Source organism: Sceloporus occidentalis, unplaced genomic scaffold (genome assembly GCF_023333645.1).
Source record: "Sceloporus occidentalis isolate IW3139 unplaced genomic scaffold, rSceOcc1.0.p SCAF_155, whole genome shotgun sequence".
Classification (NCBI taxonomy): Eukaryota; Metazoa; Chordata; class Lepidosauria; order Squamata; family Phrynosomatidae; genus Sceloporus; species Sceloporus occidentalis.
In genome coordinates, this window is record NW_028317135.1 from 2,104,988 (window position 1) to 2,131,240 (window position 26,253).

Genomic DNA, 26,253 nt, shown 5'->3' on the forward strand with positions numbered 1-26,253 from the left:
CGGGGAGAATGCTGGATGCAGCCCGGCGCAGCTGTATCTTTCTGTCTCCCTGTTACGATGACAGCTTGGAAGTTGCTGATGACTGAAGATTTCTGCAGACCTGGAACAGACTCCCAACTGCAAAGTCTAGCACTGGGATTGTGAAGCTGCAGCGGGTGCAAAGGCCGGGGGCGCCTCCCAAACCTGCGCGGTCTCTTTTTACCCATGCAAGTTCATCGCCTTGGAGGTGGCAGAATGGAAAAGGCTTAGAATAAGTATACTGAGTGAATACTCCTGGGGGAAATTACCAGCAAATACATTTATCTAACGAGGAATGCAGCACAATCCCAACCTACTGATATATCGGAGGGCACTTATGAGGTCATCGGGAAGAGAATGATCAAATATTTATAGGCATGCAGCATTTAATTATTATTACGCATTATGGAAGATGGTTTATTAGTGTCACCATAACTCACAATAAAGGACCATGGTGGGACATAAAATAAGCAGGAGACTTCGGTAGTAAGAATGGGTGACGGAATAAAACCTTTGGCCAATGGCAATAAAAAAGGTTAAAAGGTTAATGAAAGGATAACAATGGGAAATGCGCAGGGTTCTCCCCTCTGTCTTTGCCATCTTGGACTCTCAGCCTATGTGATCCATGCGTTCTTCTCTACGCTTCCATTAACCTGTTAGTGTCCGTTAAAGCGCTGCCGCACCATCTGAGATGCATCTCATTCCCTTTTAATTACAGCTGTCAGCTAACGGCATTCAGAGCTTCCCAGCGCGTGCAGAGGAACCGTTGCGGATTTAAAAGCCCCTTGTAAGCCCCATGTCCTGGCACCTCTCGGTGGCCTGATCCGTCATCCACCGCTGCCTGTTGCCGTGTAATTATAATCATACGTGCAGTTTTGGCGTAACAGCTGCTGTTATTTTAAAAAGTGTGAGATGTTTTCGGGCTGACGGCTCCCGACAGAATTTCAGCTCTTTCTGCTGAGCCCAAAGGCTTTATTTTTAAAACTCCCAACTTGTATTCTCTTAGGATGATTAACATTTGGGGCTGATTTAAAAAAAAAAAACCTAAAAATAAGGCATGATCTGTCCATACAAGAATTCCAACTTTGTTTTATCACAGCCTTTATCACCGTAAAGTAAGGTTTATCTATTTTTTACCCTCATATGAGGGATGAGGCATCTGGGGATCTAGGGGTGGGCAGGTTTTATTAGTGCTCGTTGGGCAGGTGGGTTGATAGACTTTGCTCGATGTTATCCTTCCCATAATCCTGTTCTTCTTGTCTTGGGCCCCATGTTTGACATGATGAAGGGCAGCGTTTGAAGTTATATGGTGACACGTGGCAGAGCCCCCCATGACTCCTTTTTACTTTATATTTATAAATTTATATTTATATTCATAAATGTCAGTCTGTCGCGGACTCTCTGACTTGACCGCGGACTGTCAAAAACGACGACTGGCTCTTCGATATAAAACTGCATGCAGCGGAAAGATCTGAACAAAAAGGATGAGCACCAGACCCTACGTATAGACGGTGCCAACATTTAACCAGGTTAATCAAAGACGCCTTCATCGGAGAATAGAGAATACATGTTGAACGTGTCTCATGCGATCCACCGCTTCCGTTACAGAGTGATGCATAATGACTTTTTTCAGGAACCCTAAAAGCCTGGACCCACCATTGATCTTTGAAGCTCAGGCTACCAACCTTTACTTAATTATTTGACTCCAACTATAATGAAGGAACATTCAAAAATAAACATAGAAGCTGGTCTCTCGCCATCCGTTTTCATTAAACATCTCATAGAATGTTGGACCCTAAATGAGAACGTGGTCAGTGGACTGCCGACTAGCCTCTTTCTTCTTCAGTACATCCGTCTTGAAGGCCGCTTGTTTGGAAACACTGTGTTGGGACTGATTTCTGAGAGTAAATTGGTTAAATAATGGGTTTAGTCCATTAAGCACAATTCCCAGCGTTGGAACAGCCTGTAGAATTACTGTGATAAACAAGACGCATTTAATAGACACGCTTACAAGTGAAATTGATCTCAGGAGCCTGGAGTGAGCCTCACGTCGTGAGAGTAATTTCGCCGTATAATGGACGATTGGAGGTTTCTCGCTCCATTATCAACAAGCTCACTGGCTTCATGTGTTTGTTAAATGGGCCGCGCCGAAAATCTCATTTATCAAAAGGGTATAAAAAAAAAAAAAAAAAAAAAAAAAAAGAACTGGAAGCGGTGATTACTAAACCAGTCTGATAATGGTTTTCTGGCTGCCTTCTACTCCTGTTAAAGGGACGGTACCCCAGGACACCACTTTGTTTAAAGGGACACTAAATTCTCAGCACAAACCTCTTTATAAGATCCGGAATTTCTGGAAATCCAGCGGCTTTCTCCATTCTCGATCTACTTTTGACACCACAAAGTAATAATAATTGTGTTTTGTAAAGGCCTAGATTGTACAAATCCAAATGATAATCAGATGGCAGCTGCGTTTAATAAAGCACAGTTAACCAGTGTAACTTTTGAAGGTGCTGTCCCACCTACTATGTGGAATTTAACACACTTGTAGCTAAACGTAGCGTTCCTAGTAATGCTTAATGCCCCTACATTTCCCAAAAACACCTGTTTAATTATGTCACATTTTGCCTCATTCATGATTTTTCAGGGAGGGCTTAATTGTCATGTGACACAAAGGCCAGAACTGATAGGTTGTTGTTAGAGAACCTGAAGGGCTTCTTAAAAGTCCCTGTGTTTTTAAGGGGAGGGATAAAATGGCCAGTCTTTTGAGGATAACATGCTAGGGAGCTTCATAAATGGGAGGAACATCATCATGAAGAACCAGCTTCCCAACCATGGTTTGATCCAGCTGGATCATGAAAGGTCACAGATCTGCAGGGATCTGACAAACTGGCATGTATGAGAGGTGTAATGATACGCTCGGTATGAGGCACACTTTATCCACAGCCAAAAGCCCTCATACCTTATTTCAGGGAGTGCTAAATATCTCAGCTGCCGCCTTGTTCGGTGTATTAATAGACCGGGGACAGGTCTTCAGATTAAGAACCTACAGACTCTCTGTTAATTGCTTCTTAATCTGCAGTCATCTATTGGTATATTTTTCACGCGTCTCTTAAAAAGGTCTTGTTCCCCCGTGAGCAAATTCAGCAAAACAAACCAAACCTTCTATAATGATGGACAGATGTTACATAGCGGTGATATGGGCAGGTACGGCGGGTCTCATCAAGCCACTGATTCTTTGGGCAGTATTTAAAAATGATTGGATCAATCAGCAGGAACTTTCCGTTCTGATGGAATTTTGGCCTATGGACCAGTGCCCATTCCCAGTATGGAGTCCACTGTCTCCCTATGGGAGTGGACACCAAGCTGGCTACACCTCTGCATAAAAGTTATTTAAACTTTTTAAGTGAAAATCTCCCATTTGGATCATTTTTAGAAACCCACAGCTTTAATCTGCAGCTTTGAGGTCTTCCAATCCAAGGTGCACAATGAAGTGTGCTTCTCTCCGATTTTTATGTTGCTCACTCGTGGATTGGGGGCATATAGTGAAAATCTGGCCCCCCATTGCTTGAAGGGTGGTCTGTGACTAGTCCATCTGAGTTTGTCTAACGGTTGGAATCACTTTAGTGAATAACCATTCTCCTGGTCAGTTGTGATCTCAGCGTTCAGCTTCCAAAAGCCCAGGTAACCTGACAACTGCATCATAACCCCATAGTTATGAGCAGGACCCCCTGCCTTATTCCACGTTACTCTATAACCGACAACACAAAAGCCTCAATATCAACAGGTGATTTTGGTTAAAACATGTATTAAAAGTGTTTAGCTGTAGTATACACAGGATCGCATGCTTAAGGTAACATAGGCGTGATGTGGGACTTTATCAATCGTTGCATTTCCCGTAGAAGTTCCAATGAACTCTTACTGTGGACATTGCCAATAACACAGAGATTCACAGAATATCGATAGACGGTTTTACGGTTTAACTCCAGTGTTATTATTCTGATATTCCGTCTATGGAAAAACTGTAGTTCCATGGAGCTCCAGCCCTGACGTCTCGGTAATCACTAAGATACCCAATTTGTTTGTGTTAGATAAAAAAAAAAACAACAACCTAAATTTGTATTAAATTAGCTTAATTTTGGAAATGTTGCAAGCTATAATTTTTTTTTTGTTTCTTATTTCCTGGCCGTGGACTCTAGAGTGTATGGCGTTTCCTGGATTCACTTGGGTTGTTGAAGTATGAGATCTCCCACAATCCTTTGTAGGGTTCTGGGGGTCTTGGGAGTGGTACTTTACAGGGAGTAGGCTGTCTTTTTATTGTTATTGTCTTCTATAGCGCCATCATATTAGGCAGCGGCGTACAATGGGACTTTGTGTCTTATTAATAGGTTGTTGTCTTATTAAAGGGTCGTTATCTATCTCTGTATTGTTCAAACCTCCCCTAAAAATATAAAGCCTGTCGGGGATCCCAAAACCAACATTACTGCAACTTGAGGAACCTCCTTTGTGGACTTCTCAGTAGTAGGACTCTTTCTCCACCCAACCTGAAAACACAGAAGAATTCCCATTATTTCTTAGGAACCAAATCGTTTGTCCACCTAAACGTATTTAACATCGAGAAAGCAGAGGTATGTCAGGAGGTTATTTCGGAGGACCCTCTTGTTTTAGGCAGTGCATTCTTTGCCATCAACCAAAACTTTCATTATAGATGGATTGCTGATAAAGGGCCACCAAATGACTTGTGATAGCTGCATCTTTAGAAGAAAGGGATTTCCTCACAGCGCCCTCTTATTTGGATCTGAATCCTGTTAATTAGGTGCCACTTTCTTAGCCTCTGACATGTGCGTTGCCATTTTTGCTTGGCCCCTTACCGCCAGGATCACGACGTAAGATCAGCTTCCTCACTTCATCGTACAAGAAGATTAGCAGACTGTAGGGGAAGGCACAGAACCACCAGGTCACTCTGCGGGGAAGACAGGACAATGTGGATGAGAACCAGGTGTTACTCGGATATCCCGTGTTACAATAACAAAGAACTTTCTTCTAAATGATACAGTATCAGAAATTGGATGCGGTGCTTAAAAAACGGGTGGTGGCGCCATCTGGTGGTTCCAAATGGAGTTTCACCTTCCCAGCTATAAACAAATGCCGACATACTGGTTTGTATTTCTCAAATTAAAGTGGGGTGGCTATGGTGCAAATATCCATAGCCTGTAAGTCCCTTAGTACAGTGTCTACCATTATACCGCTAGACTGTAAGCTCCTTGGGACAGGGTCTACCATTATACCGCTAGACTGTAAGCTCCTTGGGACAGGGTCTCCCATTATACCGCTAGACTGTAAGCTCCTTGGGACAGGGTCTCCCATTATAACGCTAGACTGTAAGCTCCTTGGGACAGGGTCTACCATTATACTGCTAGACTGTAAACTCCTTGGGACAGAGCCTGCCATTATACCGCTAGACTGTAAGCTCCTTGGGACAGGGTCTACCATTATACCGCTAGATTGTAAGCTCCTTGGGACAGGGTCTGCCATTATACCGCTAGACTGTAAGCTCCTTGGGACAGGGTCTACCATTATACCGCTAGATTGTAAGCTCCTTGGGACAGGGTCTACCATTATACTGCTAGACTGTAAACTCCTTGGGACAGAGCCTGCCATTATGCCGCTAGACTGTAAGCTCCTTGGGACAGGGTCTACCATTATACCGCTAGATTGTAAGCTCCTTGGGACAGGGCCTGCCATTATACTGCTAGATTGTAAGCTCCTTGGGACAGGGTCTACCATTATACCGCTAGATTGTAAGCTCCTTGGGACAGGGTCTACCATTATACCACTAGATTGTAAGCTCCTTGGGACAGGTGATTAATATAGTTGCCAATTCCGTATTCATGTACTTACTTAAGAGGATACATTCTAAGGGCCACGTCCATTCCAGGGCAATATGAGAGGAATGCTGCCAGAGCTGTCTCTTCTAAAAGGCCAAAAATCAAAATTCGATTCCTAGACAAATAGAGAGAGAAAATAAACGTTACCAACAGGAAACCAGAGAAACGATTCTTCCCGTCCCTTCCATTTGACCCTCATCTCCTAACGCCCGTCTCTTACTTCATCCCTTGCTGGAAGACTGAGTTGCGCCTGGTTTTACAGATGATCAGATCTGCCCACTGCACGACCACAATACTGGCGAAGAAAGCGGTGTGACAGGTGAACTCCACCACCTTGCGCTGCTCGTAGGTCTGGAAAAGAAGAGTCAGACATAACCCTGGTGGCAAGAGACGGACCGACCAGTTTCACTATCTAGGGGTGACATCAAAACCACACCGGTGTTAGAATCCCATCCTTATATTGTCTGATACGTCTCGTTCCGTGAATTTGAACCTTTGATTTTTAAGGAATTCCTGAGTTTTTATGTACAGAGAATGCAATGGTTTTTACCCATTCCTGGCCGTAGCTGTCTTCCACATCATTGGTAGATCGATCATCCCAGTCCAAACGAATCCCAAGCAGACGGGAGGGCAAGAAGCCGTTTTCTGCCAGGATCACAAAGTAGGTGAAAAATCCCCCAAGCGCCTGGATCATTCCTGGGGGAAGAAAACAACATTTAGAGGATTTATAAAACCGGATCTCAGACACCACAGTCTACTGAGAGGACCAGGGAAGGACGAGGAGAGCTTTTGGCTGTTGCGCTGACCAGCTTTTGTGGCAGACGTCAGACAATACCAGTATCGTTGGCTGGTGTCCGATAACCACCAACCATCTGTCACAATATATCGCAATATATTGTGACGGTTACCGGCTGATCTAAAAATAACTGGTACTTTGTAGCAGAGAAACGACACATTTTGCTTTTCTGGTTTCTAGCATTTAAGGTGCTATTCATATACTGTAAAAATATATAATGATACATATGGTGACCTTTACTCTAGCCCCCCCCCCCCCAAAAAAAGACAAGAAGAGGTATCTCTTCAGCCTAGTTATTTTGTTACCAATATATTGTGTTGATGAAGAAATGTATAAAAAGCATCTGGAGCCGCTTCTTCCACATGTTTAATGCTCAGGAATTTGAAAGGAACCCGTAACCGGTGTATATTCAGGGCCGGGGGGGCATTTGTCCCCCCCAGACTGCCCTGAATCCGGGCGGGCCAGGTGGCCGTCAGACAAACATTCAAGGCAGCCGCTAAGTTCAAAACTAAGCGGCTGCCACCGGGACTGGGGTGCCGCTCACTGAGGGGTGCCGGCACGCCTCCAAAAACGATGCGCGCGGCAACTGTGGCTGTGCGTCGGGACTTGATGTCAAATCCCGGCGCACAACACTGAAGCCACGCCCACCGCCTTCCGCGCTCTCTGCACCGGAAGGACGGGACACAGAAGAGGAGGAAGAATGAAGAGGATGAGGAAAAGTGACAGTGCCAGAGAAAAGGTAGGAAAATATTAGTAAGTGTGTGAGAGTGATGGGTGTTATGCTGTAGTTTATGATGAATGCTTGTGAATGAGGGTTTCAGATTGCATGGAAGTGTGGGGGGATAGCATGGCATAGGGAGGCTGTCTAGGCATGATAGGAGTGTGATTGCTGTTATCAATTTTTTTTTGTCCAACTGTGGTGTGTTAACAACACTTATTAAAAGTAAATTACATACCAAAATTGGACAGAAAAATTATATATATATATAATTGCAAACAGCAATCACACTCCTATCATGCTAAGTCAGCCAGCACATGCTAGAATATGGGCATGATAGGATTGTGATTGCGGTTATATATATATATATATATATATATATATATATATATATTATGCTGTACCCCTGTCAATGTTTGCCTAACCATGGAAACCATGCAGTTTTAAAGTGTGTGTGTGTGTGTGTGTGTGGTGCCACATGCAGGATCTGTCACAGGTGCCAAATACTCTAGGTACGCCCTTGCGTCGTGCGGCAGTCAGACCCAATGGCCATTCCTCAGCTCTTCGTCCCACGTCTTAAAAGGGGTGGGATAGAGAGCTGAGGCACGGCTATTGGGCGGCGCGGTGCGTGCACGCCGGCCGCTTTAATTTCATTCGGTGGAGTGACTGCCGCATGACGGATGCTTTCAATGTCGCTCGCAGCTGCTTTGGTGGCTCAATGGGCCACTTGACTAGACTTGCCCCCCAGGCCTTAGGCTGCCAACCCTCCTCTGTGTATATTATATCGCACGCATGGTAAAACAGCGTCAACTCTTCTCTGTAATTTGACTTCGTAAGCAGACCTATTAATCTTTGTAAGTCAGACATGGAAAACAAATTAGCCTGTGTTTCCTCCTGTTCCACAGGCGTGCTAATTAAATAATGTCATTCAGCTTCATCGACATTTCCCAGCACTGAGAAAATTAATTCATTCACATGCTTAAAGGTATCAGCCGCACAAGAAGAGAGGGCTTTATTCACTAAAGTGGGAGTTTGGCAAATTTATTTGTATGAAGGGCCAGAGCTGGCCCTGCGTAATGTATAGGTAAAACAGCACGGTGGCTTTTAAAAAATCTTAATCATGAAAAAATGCTTTATATAGGGCCATTCAGCAGATGCTCACCAGGGTTGGCCCTTTATTGTCGTCATTACGAAACATTATTAAACAACAACATATTCTGCAGCGTTAATAGATCGTAAGTTCTTTAGAGCAGAGTCCTTTTTCACCTTCTGTACCTGTATCTCTTCTGTATGCGCGTCTCCTTATTCTTGCTTATATTGTTATACGCTACGGAATCTGCTGTAAATGAATGTAATCTAATGTGGTTCTGTACAATTGAAATATGAGGCTGTTAACAAGTACATAAGAGAAAAACCCTCAAACAACACCACTAGTTGAGAGGCTGTGCCCATGGAGCTTACAATCTGACAATCCCGTTTCCATGTATATGCATCTGTCTTACTTGTGGCAGTAGCGATACAGGTACGTGTGAATGGGCAGATAATCATGTGGGATACTTACCAATCTGCCCATAGGCCATGCTGATCAGACGCTCGTTCACCAGCTTGTCTGTCTTTGGATTTCTCGGTTGCCTTTTCATAATGTCGCTCTCGGCAGCTTCGTACGCCAGTGAGATGGCAGGTACCTAGTTCAGCAAGAACACAACTTATTTCTTAGCCCGGTGATTAAGTCGGATTGTTATCAGACGTGGTAGAGGGTAACACCGTGAGGGGCTTTCAACATGCCTGCGATAGGCAAATGGCTCCTGAATCTAAGACGAGACCAACGACTGGATTGATAGCAGTAGAAATAGGCAAAGTAGATGGGCTGAATGGGGCCGATCTGTCAGCAGATTCTACGCTTCTGGTGAATAGCTGTATTTGTTTACGGAAAGTGTCAACAACTAGTATTTTCTATATACTTAATGTTTTTTTTTCAGTTTTTGATTCTGGTGACACTGTTGGTCATACCATGATGGACAGTCTTACACAGTGGTTGTCTATCTTATCATGACATTATACCTTAATCCCTCCTTAGTTTGGTAGCCACAACTTTCTTCGTATCCGAGTACCACGTCTGACTTGAGCCCTAGACACTGCTTGAATTAAATTGTGTCCTCCTGTGCCCGTCCATTCTAACACAAAAGTGCTCACCATATCCGTGCCCAGATCGATACATAAGATGGTAACGGTGCCCAGTGGCAAGGGGATGTTGGCGATGATGAAGAACAGGAATGGTGTTATCTCTGGGATGTTACTGGTCAACGTGTAGGCAATGGACTTCTTCAGGTTGTCAAAAATTAAACGTCCTTGGGGCGTGGAGACAAGTTACAACAATTCAGCTTTTGGAACAAGTTGCTCTTTAGCAATCCCAAAAAGGTTTCAGGATGCCTCGAATAATATGTAATAACCCAAATTTTAACTGTTTAAATGTAAATTATGCAATAAGTTTGTAAATTAAAGGATTGCAAAAACTCTGCAAAGAGTATAGCTCTCAAGAATCACATTAAAAGCAAAACCAACCTTCTTCCACCCCGGTCACGATTGAGGCAAAGTTGTCATCCAGCAGGATCATGTCTGCTGCCTGCTTAGAGACGTCCGATCCGGCTATACCCATAGCCACCCCAATGTCTGCCTTCTTCAGAGCTGGGGAGTCATTGACACCATCCCCGGTTACTGCTACGATGGCTCCCTACATAGGAGATGAAACCTAAACGTAAGACGAATCCTTCTGTAACTTGGTTACTTTGTATCTTAGCATCGGCGCTAAATGGCTTTTGGAAAAACAATGTGTTCCCATAACGGGGGCTGATAATTATGAGACAATCGTTAGACAATCATTTGGAACATTACCATTCTCTGGCAGCCCTCCACAATGATCAGCTTCTGCTGGGGAGAAGTTCGGGCAAAGACAATTTCGGTGTGATTCCTCAGGATATCATCCAGCTGTTCAGACGTCATGTCCTTAAGGTCGGAACCATGAACGACACAAGCCTTGGCTTCTCTAAGGAAGAAAATTCTAAGAGTCATTTAACGGTGGTGCTTTTGAGCGCTACGGAAGAGTTTGTTGGGGGTGTTAGCAGCTTTTCTTTATTCTACGCTTTTCTTATCTCCTGTTCTCCTGGCACATACAGAATTGCTTAATAATGTCACATAAGACATTAGCATGAACATGTGTGTTCACCAAGATCCAGATTATTCATATTGGTGTCATTAACATTTAGGCTTCGAAAGACTTTACCAGTTGGGATCCTGGGAAGTTATTTATTATGTAGAAGGCCTGCATCCAAAATACAGGACATGGATTAAAAAGGTCCAAGATGCCATCTCTTGCTATACCAACGTTTTCCACCACGTGGGTCACGTTGATCTTGTCCATGCTCCGGCCATAAAGCCTTCTATTTTATCATTTTTCATTTAGCATATGGACAGAACCTAGTTGTTGTACCCGTGGGCACCGTGGTGTCACTCGAGGCTCACATTAAATGCTTTCATATATTTTGTCCTGGCCCGATAGAAAGTCCGCTCCTTACCTAGGATTCACTTGGTTGACCGGAATATTCAGCCGAGCAGCAATGTCTTCCACGGTCTCGTTCCCCTCGGAGATAATGCCCACACCTTTAGCTATGGCCTTTGCGGTAATTGGGTGGTCGCCGGTAACCATAATCACCTGAAGAAGATGATAATATGAGGGATATGACAGTTTTGTTCCCAGGCCGTATAGCAAGAAATCCCAGTCGCCAACCCAAAAATTTCTTTTTAGAGGAAAATCCATAATTTTTATTTCCAATTTTTGAGGTTTCTTTAAAGACTCTTAAAGACTTCTTTGTAAGTTCTAAAATGTATTTTTTCCTTCTTGCTATAGTCATGTTTATTGGTTTTCTCCCCATGGTGACCCTACGGGCCACATTAAATCCTGGTAGGCCCATGGCCAATTAACTTCCTATCAAAGCACATTACTTGTACGTAGACATTGGCTTTGAAACCACCTCATCCCGTGTTTGGAGGCACCAGCGTCTCCGTGCCCGGGGTGGGCCCTCACCTTGATTCCTGCACTGCGGCATTTGCCGACAGCGTCCGGCACAGCGGCCCTCGGAGGATCTATCATGGAAATGAGTCCTACAAAGCACAGATTATTGGTGGGAAAGTTGATTTCGTCCGTGTCAAATTTAAATCCGCGCGGGTACTCCGTAGGGGACATGTATCCTTGGCAGAACCCTGCAGAAAACCAGAGATTTGCGTGATGCAATATAACCACCGACACCAGATTAATGTAACCCCAGACATGATACCGCGATGCCTTCACGTCATCGCAATCCTGCTTTGTTTAATTTCTAGATATAAGTTGTAGAATATATTCATAAAAAGATTCTAAACACAAAATGGTAAATTAATAAAACTATTGCTGTGTTTGCTACAAATAAATCGTCTTGTTCTCCTGTTTCTGATCTCACTGAGAGACTCTACAAACACTGTTGCCGTCAACCAACCTGGAATCATAGGGTTAAAGACGGGAAACCCCTGAGAATGGACCCAAAAACTACAAAGTTTGGTGAACTGACAAATACTGTTACTAGGTGCCCGTTTGGCACTCAGAGTCACCCTCCGTTAAAAAGTACTGATCCATGATGTTTAAAGCCAAATTAGGGTGCTGGCAAACCCACCTAGAACTCGCTCCCCCAGTCCTCCAAGCTCGAAGTAAGCGTTCTGGAAGGCGTCCCTCATCTCCTCATCCAACGGCTGCTCTTGCCCGTGAACCATGATGGAGGAGCACCTGTCCAGGATCCTCTCCGGGGCGCCTTTCATCACCAGCAAGTGGCTTTCTGGGCTATCCTCCCGCTCGTGAATAGACAGCTGGGGAAAGAGCCGGAGGAACAGACAGATTATTATTATTATTATTATTATTATTATTATCCTTTATTTATATAGCGCCAACAGTTTACGCAGCGCTTAATACAATACATAAATTCAAGGGATATGACAAGACAAGAATTGACAGACTAAGACAAACCGATACATTTGATGGAGAGAGCCCTGCTCGCAAGCTTACAATCTAGAGGGAAATGGGGTGACAAACATAAGGCATAGAGAAAGGGTGAGAGGTATTGTGATGGTTGGATCGATGACAAGGAAGTTCTAGCAGCTAAGATGGTATGCTTCTCTGAAGAAGTGGGTTTTTAGATGTTTCTTGAAAGTTGGGAGGGAGGGAGAATGCTGAAGGTTCCTTGGGAGAAGATTCCAGAGATATGGGGCAGCTCGAGTGAAATCTTGTAGACGGGAAAAGGAAGAGGTGATGAGTGAGGAGGAGAGCCTTAGCCCATGGGAGGAACGTAGGGATCGAGTAGGAGAGTATTTGCTAATGAGGTCAGAAATGTACGGAGGAGCAGTATTATGGATGGCCTTATATGTCAGTACCAGGATCTTAAATTTAATTCTAAAGGTAATTGGGAGCCAGTGGAGGGTTTCACAGAGGGGGGAAGCAGAAGAGGAGCGACGTGCAAGGAAGATGAGCCTAGCAGCGGCATTTAGGATAGACTGTAAAGGAGAGAGTCGAGACAGTGGAGTGCCAACCAGAAGAGTGTTGCAGTAGTCAAGACGGGAAATGATAAGGGAATGAACCAGGGTTTTTGTGGATTGTTGGGTGAGGAATGGGCGGATACGAGAGATGTTTTTTAGGTGCAAGCGGCAGGATTTGGCGAGGGACTGAATGTGAGGGATGAAGGAGAGGTTTGAGTCCAGGATGACCCCAAGGCATCGGGCCTGGTTAGTAGGAGAGATAGTCGTGTTGTTAATGGTGATAGAGAATTCAGGTAGTGGAGTGGAGATGGAGGGAGGGAAGATAATGAGTTCAGTTTTAGAAAGATTAAGTTTCAGGTAGTGTTGTGACATCCATGAAGAAATAGCAGACAAGCAATTGGTAATACGGGACAGGAGAGATGGAGAGAGATCAGGAGAAGACAGGTAGATTTGGGTATCATCTGCATATAGGTGATACTGGAGGCCAAATGAGTTGATTAGTTTGCCAAGAGAGGAAGTATAAAGAGAGAACAGCAGAGGGCCAAGGACTGAACCTTGGGGGACACCAACCGAAAGTGGAAGGGGTGATGATGTCTTGCCAGAGAAGTTGACAGAGAAGGAACGGTTAGACAGATATGAGGAGATCCAGGAGAGAGCTGTATCTCGAATGCCTATAGAAGCAAGTGAGTGTAGAAGAAGGTGGTGATCAACAGTATCGAAAGCAGCAGAGAGATCCAGTAGAATTAGAATAGAGAAGTGACCTTTTGCTTTGGCAGAGAGCAAGTCATTGGAGACTTTTGTTAGAGCTGTTTCAGTAGAGTGAAGGGGTTTGAAACCAGACTGTAGAGGGTCAAGGAGGGAATTAGAGGAGAGGAAGTTAATGAGGCGGTTGTACACAATCCGTTCAAGCAGCTTAGAGATAAAAGGAAGCAGAGAGATAGGGCGGTAGTTAGTCAAACAGACGGGATCTGAGGAAGGATTCTTTAGAATTGGTGTGATTAGCGCATGCTTGAAGGCAGATGGTACAGTTCCAGATGATAGAGAAAGATTAAATAGGTGGGTAAGTGATGGACCAAGGGATGGATGTAGAGACTTTGTGAGGTGTGAAGGGATGGGGTCGAGGGGACAGGTTGTTGGGTGAGAGGAAGAAAGAAGAGTGGCTATCTCTTCTTCGGTTGTAGGGGAAAAGGCAGTTAGTATAGTAGGAGTGGAGAGAGTGGTGTTGAGTGGTGTAGGAGGGAGATATTACCGGGAGGCACTTCTCCAGCGGCAAACTTTACAGAAATGAAGTAAAAAAACAAAGATCCATCGCCTGGAAATGTGTAGGACACGGAGATCTTAAATAAAACATTCCCAAAAGCACTGGATATAAATTCTCTTAATTGGTTTTCAGACGATACCCAGCAGGAGGTTAATAGCATTTCAATTTTTCTCTACCCTTTAGTTACTTTCAGCCGATGAATTCAAATTTTCTATGTTCATCTCTTGTCTCTGGTCCCAACATACACCCTTACTCCGAACAGTTTTTTAACCAACTTAAATAATACATTTAATTAAATCACGCTTGTTCCAACTCCTGTAGGTGATGTCTTTCTAAATATCCCGAGCTGGGACTGAGCCCGTCTCTAGGCTTGGATTGTTGAGATGTGTGTATCGAGTATGTATGGGTGCTTGCGAGGGTCAAAATCCCAAACAAGAGGAGTAGTTTAGCCATCTTTGCGCTCTTGTTGAACAGAACCACACACTGGACTTGAGACCAGCTTTCCCCGTCATAAGCCAGGTTCTCACCATTAAGTATGGGCTTATTTCAATAAAGGCGATGAATCGACTAACTCACTTGGTATTTGTTCGTAGAGTTGAATGGGATTTCGGCCACTTTGGGACTCCGTTCCCTCATCTTCTTTACCGATCCGCACGATAACTCAATGCATTTCAGCAACGCAGACTCTGATGCATCCCCTGCGGTGCCTTTCTGCATTACGGAGCAAGAGACGTTAGACGTGGGGATAAAGGGCCGATGTGTGAATTCGCATACAAGACGTTCTCCGCGCTACTGTATTTATTAAATATCACTACAGAAGCATTAATTGGTTCTTTATCTATGTGCCAAAGTTCTAAATTAGACATTGAGCATCCAATAGCAGATCAGAAGTTCTGTCTCCCATTGGTTGAGATCAGCTTTTATTCTAAAGCTTCTGTAACTCTCATTCCAAGTTTCCAAATGTAATAGTAGAGGTTTACTTTATTGTAAGATTTCTGGTGGTGTAATGATAAAGGAATCAGCTGAATGTTTGAATTACTTTTGAGATGGGCACTTTTTCTTGGCCTGCTTTGAACACGGCACGGTTACACAAGCCAGCAATCCGAGATAGGGCAGTCCAGGTCGGGGACCGCTTATCAAAGGTGGTACCTAAAGATAGATCCAGAAGGAACATTATTAATTATTATTTTCCATTTCATTTTGTATAGGAGTTTAACACACATACCGTCGCAGCCGCCGCCAAACCCGTCCATCGGATTGATCTGCACTTATTGGCTTCACCACCAGAGGGCGAAATACTGCAGCTTCTCAGGGGTACAGGTCAGGGCGCACGTAATTGCAGACCCCCCTGTTACGTGATGGGCCGCCTAATTAAACCTCTGCGATAAGAATCATACGCAGTTCTGGTGTCCGTACACTCAGCTCTCTGTCCTGATCCTAGTTCTCTGGTTTCCTCTCCTGACTTATTTTTTTAATATCTGACTTCTGTTTGCCCTCAGAAACTGACCTCGCCTCACGCTAGTGCAAATCCCTACAAGCCAGCCCAAGGAGCTGGGGGAAAGGGGGCAAGAGGCAGATGCAGGGGTGGGTGGTTTCATAATCTCCCCATTTGCAGGGGGAGCAAATGATCATTTAAATGGGGTACTCAGCTATCACATGCATTAAAGAGCATACAGTGGCTGGAGTGTCCCTTTGAAGTGTCTGAAGGAGGACCGAGTGCAGATGGCAGGGGTGGGGATGAGCCCAAACCTGATTGGTCTTCTGTGGTGTCGGCTTCGTGAATCTGGTTGTCAAACCACATGTGAGCCACCGTCATTCGGTTCTGGGTCAGTGTCCCGGTCTTATCGGAGCAGATGGTAGAGGTTGATCCGAGCGTCTCCACTGCTTCTAGGTTTTTAACCAGGCAGTTCTTGCGGGCCATTCTCTTCGCAGTCAGCGTCAAGCACACCTGTGGAACAAAACACCATTATAACAACGTGTTCCCACTTTCACAGCCAAGTATATCTTCAGACCATTAGGTACTTCAGCCATGATGGGAGAAGCCCCTGATCCACCGGTATCATATGGGTCCAGTAGTACAGAACCCCTGGGTGGCATCCCTCAGCACTGCTGCTACTATATAAGCATAGCTTACAGTAACGGTGGCCAGAAGACCCTCTGGGACATTGGCCACGATGATTCCAATAAGGAAGATGACCGCTTCCAGCCATGAGTAGCCAAGGATAAGTGAAAGTACAAAGAAGGACACTCCAAGAAAGACAGCCACTCCAGTGATAATGTGGATAAAGTGCTCTATCTCCATGGCAATTGGGGTGCGTCCCATCTCCAGACCCGAAGCTAGGGTGGCAATCCTACCCATCACAGTACGATCTCCTGTTGCAATGACAATACCCTTGGCTGTACCTGCGGGAAACCAAAAACAATGGCTTAATTAGATGTATCATTCAGATTCGTAACATCTATTTTTAAAAAGCGATAAAAGGGCAGTGAATCGCAAACAGGAGGTAAAGCATGAGAGGTAAAGAGCAAAAATGTTAAAAAAAAACCCTTTGACTTTATGAAAGCATTGTTAACGTTGACAGTTTTTTCTTTGTTATCGAGACTGGCTGCATTTTCACACTGGGTGCCACGTTGCCTGGCTGTTCTCAATATGTTCCTTCTTCTCAAATACTTCTTCTTCAGATACGGTCTTTTCTGGCTGTGAATTGGGCATCGTTTCAAAAGCATCCGCTGAGCTGCTTAGCATAGTAAGTAAAAAGGCCCTGATTCCCCTGGATTCCGCTGCCTAGATCCACAATAACATCCTCTCTGTGTGCTCAGTAACCGTGACCCAATGTTTGTCTTGGAAAACTCTCGAATCACCCTGCTGCCCAGTCTTCTAAACTAATGAAGGCAGAAAACCTTCAAAGCACTTTAGCTGTGCACCAAAAACCATGGTCTTTCCAAATGTCTCCTTACCTCATACCCACTGATCATGTGTCTTTAATAACGCCGACATTCATTCTGATGCATGCGCATTGTGTTTAGATGATTTCAAGATTCCACATTCCTTTCTTTGTGGATTAAAGTTACAATTCCCTGTAGTTCTGACTTACCTGATCATTCCCTGTACACAAACTACTGTCTGAGAGATAGCGAACACCACCAACCTACCTTCCACACAGTTGGTGGAGAAGAAGGAGATGTTCCTGGTCTCCAGTGGGTTCTCATGGGTGAATTCTGGCGATCGTGTTTGTGGTTCTGATTCTCCAGTCAAAGAAGAGTTGTCCACCTGACAATAATACAGTGAGTTAGAAGACATATACCAGTGACTCTTTTTGTACTACCAACTGGTAACCTTTATCCGTGTGTTTCATTAGTCTAATGTTTTGGGATTAAATCTGAGATCAGTCTAGACCAGCAAACCCGAAGAATGCAGGGTTTCAGAGCTGGGAACTGGGAATTACACTGCACATTTTTCCTAAAATATCAGTGCTACCTTAAACTGGGTAAGAAATATTATGGGGATACTCTGTTGATCCACTACAATGGTCTGTGATTGCAGGAGTATCATGGCAGTTGTAGTTTGTCAATCCCTGTTACCGGCACATGATTGTACCCACCTTGCAGCCATGTGACGAGATGATTCGGATGTCCGCAGGTATACGGTCTCCTCCCTTGATCTCCACCAAGTCTCCCACCACTACCTGCTCGGCATTGATTTGAATCTTTTCTTCCTCGCGGATCACTAGAGCTTGCTGGGCACAGAGAGCAGACACATTAACACCAAAGGAACACGACGCTTTGCCTCAGTGGAGGCTGTCGATGGCTTCCATGGTTCCTCTAACCTCTGAAGGTATTTATTTGCTGGTAATGTGTATGGCACTCGAATTAACATCATAAATAAAAGAGAACATTGTTAAACGGGTTTCATTTTTGCCAAAAAAGGACAGCTGCTCTTGAAACCCTCTCAAAAGGGCACTTTTTTAATTTTTTCCCCCACCACGTATTCTTGGAATATTCCATACCTGGGGCACCATGTTCTTGAAGGAGTCCATGATTTTGGAGCTTTTGGCTTCTTGGTAATAAGAGAAACATCCAGTGACGATGACGACGGCAGCCAACACCACTCCCAGATACAGCTGGAAAAAGAAAGTTCACGCAGCATAAATATGAAGACCTGACACAAAGCGAAACATCTGCCATAAATCCTCCTTTGTATTAAGACTTAAAGACTTAAACCTACAGATCTTTGTCAGTACAATCATTCCCGTTGTTGGACTTGGTCCCCTCTTACTTTAAAGTCCCTCCACCCCTTTCATTTTTCTTCGTGTTTCTCTTTAACTTTTCCCTTCGCTATTTGTTGCCAGGCGCTTCTCTCTTGGAATTTACCATCACATTCCGCTTGTTTAGTTCCTGATCGTTTCCGGCAGTAGACAGTGTCCGTGGGATGTGTCGGGTACTTACATTGTCATTAATTGGCTCGTCCTCCATGACTATTTGAATGCCATATGCCAGGAAACAGAGAATGGCTCCAATCCAAAGCAGGATGGAGAAGCCACCAAATAGTTGACGGCAGAACTTCACCCACTCCGGTGTAGTCGGTGGTGGCGTCAGGGCGTTGGGACCGTCTTGAGCCAGTATCTCTGCTGCGCGCGCGTTTGTCAAACCCTGTCCACAAGGACAAATAATTGGGCATTTTCATTAAAACATCAGTTATAAAAGAACATGCACAGCCAGTCGGGCTGCATTCACTATATGTGACTGGGGGGGGGGTAAAAATCTGCTTTGTCTAAAAATACTGCAAGTTCAACTCGGTTTCCATCCGTAACCAACCGTAGTGATAAAACATTCCACATTGTGCCGTACCTTCACCAAATCGGTGCCATATTTCCGGGCAACTTCTTCCAGGGTAAATTTGTGGTCATCCTGCGGAAAGACGATCGCAAAACATTTTGAAAAAAGGTGTGTGTGATATTGCAGTGTGACCCCCCCCCTGGATCTCCATTGGTAGAGCAACAAAGACCCCCATCCTTGTACTTACAGGGGGTACTCTGTAGTCTATGCTACTGTTGGTTATAACATTAGTTAATAAGTGAATTCATATTTAAAAAACATATAATTAAGCCGTCTCTATCAAGAATCTGGCTGCCAACGCGGATACAAACTCTCCTGCTGTGTTAATGTATAGTTATAGGACATGGTTATTTAAAGAGAGCAGGCCAACAGTAAAGCTAGATTTCTATACTAATGCGAAAGCAACACTATATATATATATATATATATATATATATATATATATATATATATATATATATATATATATATATATATATATATATATATATATATATATATATATATATATATATATATATATAGTGTAAAATATTTCCCCCGTACATAGCGTTATCTTTTTAATGCCGCACACCTAGCAAGGCTTAAAGAAAGTCGTTGAGCCAAACATGATGACCGGGGATTTCCATCGTGCAGCTGGACTCATCATTCACACTGGAGCGGCTGATCAGGACAGTTGGCTGATTCCTTCCCTGGTTGCTACTTTAGTAAATACTTACAATGTGTTTATAAAAATAATCATGGCGGCCCTCGGCTGGACATCCAGAGACTTACGTCTCGCCTTACCTGTGAGAATCCACATGCCTTATACCCACCATAGTCACTTCCTTCTTCAGCTCATCCATTTCTTTTTCTTTCTGCTTCTTCTTGCCCCCTCCATTGTCCGCATTTGTCGCTGCCGGGGAATACTCCCGTCCTTCCTGCACCGCAAGAGAAAAGAAGGAGTCCAAAGACCTCAGATTGGAAGTTCTGTTGCCCCTTAAAGGCTTTATGTTTATGTGTTAATAACGTATGTCTCTTTAAAAAAATAAAAAAGCTCCAAAACAAAGATGAAACAAAATAGATTATTATTATTATTATTTTTTTTTAATATTGCTCAGTTTGTTGATTTTGGGCAATTTTAATGTTTTCCCATAACCATAAATCATTTGTATTTCTGTAACTCATTTGCTTGGACTAAAGCAGGGGTTTAGCTTTTACATACTGTTATTGAATTTTTTATTTTTCCTTTATATACAAAAATACGTTTCTAACTACGTTACGACAAACAGGTAATTTTTCTAATGTGTATTAAAGAGGAATTATTCCGCTCAGGTTATTCTGGGATCCTTGCATGTGTGGAGCCATTTTGTTTTATTAAGCTCAGCCCCCTCTCTTCTTGTTCAGTAAATCCTAAAAGGTTTGCCCATGTTGATCTTAACGAAAAGATTTAGAGATCATATTACATCGGGCTGGTAGATAGACCTGTATAAAGACTGAAGTGACTTAATTAATAAATAAAAAATAAATGAGGGAATTTAGATTCAGTCTGAACATCTGGCTACCAAGGGAATTTATCTACGAATAATGTCACTGCTCAGGGGAAAATAATCCTGCCTTCTCCTGGAGGTCAAAGGTCTCCACTGCGAATGTTGCAACCTTTCCATTTGAAGAGCAGGACAGTCCGTGAGAAAAAGACTTGGACCAACTGGCCAAATGTTTTGGGATGGCGTGAGAACACCAAAACATTTAAAAATATTTAGATAAGATTAAAGGCAAATATAATGAAACCTATTTATCAGCCCGTATACCTGTACACATAGGCTTGGTGCTCATATGTACCTAACTCACTTCCGCATTCTGATTGCGGGTTTGGAAGGGGTTCCTGGATGTCCCATTTCATTGGAGGTATAATGAAAAAAGGGGAGCTCTAGACATGACTGTGTGCTGGCAGTGATCTCCTAGTGAGCCCTCCACACGCTTAGGGATCTCCTAGTGAGCCCTCCACACGCTTAGGGATCTCCAGTGAGCCGTCCATGCGCTCAGGGATCTCTAGGTGAGCCGTCCACACGCTCAGAGATCTCCAGGTGAGCGGTGTACATGCTCAGGGATCTCCAGGTGAGCGGTGTACATGCTCAGGGATCTCCAGGTGAGCGGTGTATATGCTTAGGGATCTCCGGGTGAGCGGTGTACATGCTCAGGGATCTCCAGGTGAGCGGTGTACATGCTCAGGGATCTCCGGGTGAGCGGTGTACATGCTCAGGGATCTCCGGGTGAGCGGTGTACATGCTCAGGGATCTCTAGGTGAGCGGTGTACATGCTCAGGGATCTCCGGGTGAGCGGTGTACATGCTCAGGGATCTCCGGGTGAGTGGTGTACATGCTCAGGGATCTCTAGGTGAGCGGTGTACATGCTCAGGGATCTCCGGGTGAGCGGTGTACATGATCAGGGATCTCTGGGTGAGCGGTGTACATGCTCAGGGATCTCTAGGTGAGCGGTGTACATGCTCAGGGATCTCTAGGTGAGCGGTGTACATGATCAGGGATCTCTGGGTGAGCGGTGTACATGATCAGGGATCTCTGGGTGAGCGGTGTACATGCTCAGGGATCTCTAGGTGAGCCGTGCACTCAATGCAACACAAGTAATTTTTACTTATCAGTCGGTCACTGGAGCCACAGCATTACTAACCTAGCATTAGTAATACCCCAAATACACCTAACACAATCCAACAAAGATAACACCTCCAAACCTATACCGTGATACGGCTGTGGAATACCCGATATATGTACACGGACAATGAATAATGTGGTTCCAACGCACACACATATATACGCCATGTCCATATATACCATATATATAATCCTCTGTCTGAGCAGAGTATGCCGATAATTACAAGATCTCTTTCACTAAAATGAAGGCACAGTAACTGTTTTATAGCACAGATATTCTGTGGCCCTGGCCAATGAAATATTTAATACATAAAGAACACGGTAATAATGGTGTGTATGTATAAATGTATGCATGCATTATGCAGTATACTATAAAGACTTACCCCTCTCCCCATCTTTTAGTTGTCCCAGGATATTTTTCGATGCAAAATCGCTGGAGCTAAAAAAATGTACAAAACTCGTCGTAAATCTAGCAATTCTTTAAATAACCGCCTGTGTCTTTCTCCTTCTCTGGACGGATGCACTTGTTGAAACTGGAACTGGTTTGGGGACAAACTCCTCCCTCCCTGGGGGAGATTCGGGGCCCTCCTTCTACCCCCCTGAAAAAGTTTGGCTGCAGCTCCTATCCATCAGAGGGGGGCATTTGTAGCCCCGGCTTTGCTTCTGTCTCTCTCTCTCCCTCTGTCTCTCCCTTTCTCTCCCTCTGTCTCTTTTTCTCTCCCTCTCTCCCTCTGTCCCTCTCTTTCTCCCTCTGTCCCTCTCTTTCTGTCCCTTTGTCTCTCTCTTTCTCTCCCTCTGTATCTCTCCGTCTCTCTCTCCCTCTGTCGCCGTCTTGCACTCTGTCTCTCACTGTCTCACACTCTGTCTCCTCTTTATCTCTCTCTGTCACTTTGAATTTTCTCTTTTCTTCCTTCTCTCCTCTTTGCTCGCCTTCCCGCCTCTCCCTTCTGCCCTTATTTCTAAATTTATCTTTATTCGCCAATCAGTTCAGTCGTATCACTCGCCTGATTTCCCCCATCCCATTTCCTTCACGTTATCTCGGCATTTTTCATTATAATTCACACACTTTTCTGCCAGTATCTTCCCGTTCACTCTCCCTCCTTCCCTTTCCATATATATTCCATACCCTCCACCTGTGATGGATATGGCTTACGCCGAGTGAGTAGATGCTCAGTTTCAGGAAATGCATTCAAGGGGCTTCCTAGGGAGTCTTAACTGCGCACGTTGAGAAACTATGTAGAGAATTGGAGTTAGGTATAAAAAGTGGAGAAGTTTAAAAAGTCGTCATATTGCTATAGCAACCAGTGGGAACATTCTATCTGATTACACTATGCCATTGGTTGCCGTGGTGATAAGATTGCTTTTCAAACTCGCCTAATCCTGAGCAGGACCAAAAATGGGAGAAAAATGCCCCTGGCACCAAAAGTCCCCCAGCCTGTGCCTTACATGATATCATAATATATCATAATAATATATATATATAACAGGCAGTAGCAAGCTGTTGACCCGAATGCTAAATGGCTGGCTTTCAGTTGGGGGTCCTGCTTCTTTCCATCCTTTTTTCTTTTTTTTTTTTTCTTTTTTTTTAGCCCTTCTGGCTTCCCGTGCTCTTATTGTGTGGCCAGTGAACCTTCTCCCTCTTTCCCCTTATATCCAGCTTCGAATTCATTCCTCGTACAGATGTTGCTGTCCCGGGCGGACCTTATTCTGCGTCTGTACAGCTGAGTAAATAACATTAAAGGATTCCAGCTCACGCATGAATACAAAAACCACTATTTTCCCCCAGGTTAACTCTGTTAATTTGTACGCTTTATGGTTGTGCTTTGTTGGAATAGCTCAGTATATCACTAATGTCACTGTATATGCGATACAAAGTATCTTCTCTCCTATTGTATCCCCTTAACATGGTCATCGCCATCTTCTGCTTTTCTAAGTAGGCTCCTAAACAGATATTTAGAAGAACGTTTACGGCCATCAATAAAAGTGTTTAATCCCTGTGAATCTAAGGCAATAGAAACCTAGAACCTGCCGGCAGATCGGCTCCATGCGGCCGCCGTCTAGTCGCCCCATTGGTCTCGTCTTGGTTCAGGAGCTGTATGCCTATCCCATGCGTGTTTTAACTCCATCGCGGTATTGGCCTCCACTGGGTCTTCTAGTCGTAGACTGTAGCCTCTAACTTGTTCTAACCACTAGGTAACCAGTGGTTGTTTTTGCGTTTGCTGTAAATTTTCGTGATGAGGTCACCCTAATCTCTCCGATACAGGGGAACAGATAGAACTTGGCATGGACCACAGTCGCAGTGACTCATCCAGAATGACTGAGCCAGCTGTCTGTCCTTGCCGGGATCAGCCGGACATTGCCACTCAATAGCTGGGGTGTTGGGAATTCTATTTGCTGCCAGTTGTACATTTAATATGCCCAGACTTCACCCTTTGCATCGAATGCCCGGCTGCATATCAGGTCCATGTAATATGAGTGAGGAACCTCCTGGCGTGCTCAAGAAACCCCTCAATGTTTCTTTATTCACAAAGAAGATCAAAGGAGACTGGAGGAGAAAAGCACAGACTTGAAGATTAGATAGATAGATGGATAGATAGATAGTTTTTTAATGCAGGAGCTTTTCTGCTGCTATGGCAACAACACTTAACACCTAAACTATCAGTCCAGGAGAATAGTTTGGAAGAATGTGGCCGTGATGCTTGCATTGTTTCTGGGATGGGTTAAAGTATTGAAAGTAAAAAGGTTTCTTAATATATATTCCTATGAGTAACAGCCACCCTCCTATCTAACTATCTCTTCAGCTTCCCAGCCCACATTCAAGCGAAAAGTTTGAAAAGTAGAGTAATCACCATAGCAACCAATGCAACAGTATAATCCGCAGGATAATGGTCTACTTTATTTTACCGCTAGATTGCAAGCTCCTTGGGGCAGGCAGCTTGTGACTTTTGACTTCCTCCCGTGTTGGCTGCCATGCTTGTGTACCCCTCCATTATATCGTATGTTACATCACACGCCATCTATTAATAGAATGTATGATTATTATCTCACCTTGTACTATAATCTTATTAATCTGCACATATTTTCCTCTTTTTCTATAAATAAACATTCCAGGCGCAGTCGCTTCTCCCCGGCCTCTCTTTCCCGGCTGGACGTTCTGCCGTGGAACCGCTGTGAGGTCAGGTGGCCACGTTTATTGTTATCCCTCTGCTTTTTTATCTGGCGCACCCCCTGCCCTGAGAAAAGCTTATCCCTGCGGATAGAAATCTGCTTTTAATGAACTTTTTCCCAGCGTTTGGAAATACTTGGCATTATTAAAGCCGGCCTGCCATGAAGGTTGTTTTCCTTTGTCCTGCTTGTGGTCCCTTGTAAGTTTTAATTGGCGTTGGGACTGGTTGCCCGCGGTTTCCGTGCGTCCGGACCCGGCGAGTGTTTGATGCGTCCTGAGTCGTGATCCACAGGTGGGGAAGCCGGGGTCACGAAACCGTGTTGGTGCAGCTGAACGAGACTCAGCGTGATGGAATGCTCCTAAACATGGTACCAAGTTGCTTTAGAGGTGCTGTGCCACTAACTCAAACGATTAGCTGAACTCTGCAGCATGTTACGCAACTGAATCTTCCCAGATCTGTAAATGTATTCTTACCTCTGACAGTTTTATCACCTAACCTTATCCAAGGTAACCTCCTTAATTGATGCTTGCACAAGTCATTGCCACAGAGGAAGCTCATTGCAGCCTGTATGGTACCTCCAGTGTTCTGAGACCATGTATCACAAAATATAATTATGTTATACAAGAGATACATAATAACATTAATGTGTCAAATGTTGTGCTGAAAGTAAAAATATAAAAGAAGCCCTGGAAATGGCTGTGAATGTGTGAGTGTCAGTTTGATTCAGGCTTTTAGCGCATATACATGGGGGGGGGGGTCTGTTGAGCCAGTGCTTGGGCTGACTGGCGGTAAGTATATCACATGATAGGAGACGCGTTCGGACGGAGGGGCAAACACATATGTGGGGGATTCTGCAGGAACACCAAAGAGCCCAAAGGGACTTGTCAGCTGTCACATGTGTTAATCATCTCTCTCTGACCCCGTTGCATTTTGCTGCATGGCGCTTAACCCTTTAAGCACCCTTAGGGGTGAGCAATGCAATTTGCTCACCTGGCAAGTGATTAATTCACGTTCTAATTGTCCTGCTTGGAATGATAGGAGCGGTCGCTTTGCATAACCCCGCCGTCGGCTGGCAGCATCCGTGGAAAGGCTCTTATGTAACGCTGCATCCCGAGGGTAATGAAGGGGAAGGATCCAGATGCCGGCACAGAAATCTAATCAGGTGTACAAAATACACAGAAGTGAGACCAGGGCAGCCCGCCGGAACACAGAGATCCAGTCCGAATGGCGAGCTAGTCGTGTTTAACGCTGTCATTTCCACAGGGATCATTAGCGATGCAAATTATTATAATTTATTGTTTTATATAGCACCGTCATCTTCTGTAGCGCTGTATAATGGGTAAACAGGACATAAGTAGTATATAACAT

General features: G+C 44.3%; 1 protein-coding gene across 2 annotated transcripts; it reads right to left on the reverse strand.

The window, feature by feature from the left end:
* Positions 1 to 4,530: 4,530 nt before the first annotated feature.
* Positions 4,531 to 22,405, reverse strand: LOC149280525 (sodium/potassium-transporting ATPase subunit alpha-2-like). 2 transcript variants are annotated; one of them, XM_089500431.1, is made up of 23 exons: positions 22,375 to 22,405; positions 19,886 to 19,917; positions 19,083 to 19,142; positions 18,681 to 18,884; positions 18,242 to 18,355; positions 17,837 to 17,971; positions 17,388 to 17,505; positions 16,369 to 16,637; positions 15,984 to 16,182; positions 15,274 to 15,383; positions 14,811 to 14,945; positions 12,121 to 12,310; positions 11,499 to 11,674; positions 10,990 to 11,126; positions 10,310 to 10,460; positions 9,980 to 10,148; positions 9,611 to 9,765; positions 8,979 to 9,102; positions 6,454 to 6,599; positions 6,124 to 6,254; positions 5,917 to 6,018; positions 4,887 to 4,978; positions 4,531 to 4,559 (listed from the first exon to the last, which is right to left on the reverse strand). In XM_089500431.1, the coding sequence occupies exons 2-23, from the start codon at positions 19,913 to 19,915 to the stop codon at positions 4,531 to 4,533; spliced, it is 2,976 nt and encodes a 991-aa protein (XP_089356557.1). In that variant the 5' UTR covers positions 19,916 to 19,917; positions 22,375 to 22,405. The 2 variants fall into 2 exon arrangements, with proteins under 2 accessions (XP_089356557.1, XP_089356556.1); XM_089500430.1 differs by lacking the exon at positions 22,375 to 22,405 and adding an exon at positions 22,102 to 22,113 and having other exon boundaries at positions 19,886 to 19,990.
* Positions 22,406 to 26,253: the final 3,848 nt, after the last annotated feature.

Bases quoted from the DNA above. Each gene is read 5' to 3' on its own strand.
- LOC149280525 (XM_089500430.1), bottom strand. The intron at 10,149-10,309 runs GTAATGTTCCAA...TCTCCTATGTAG, and splicing joins TGGAGGGCTGCCAGAGAATG to GGAGCCATCGTAGCAGTAAC. The intron at 6,255-6,453 runs GTAAAAACCATT...CTTCTTTTCCAG, and splicing joins ACAGCTACGGCCAGGAATGG to ACCTACGAGCAGCGCAAGGT.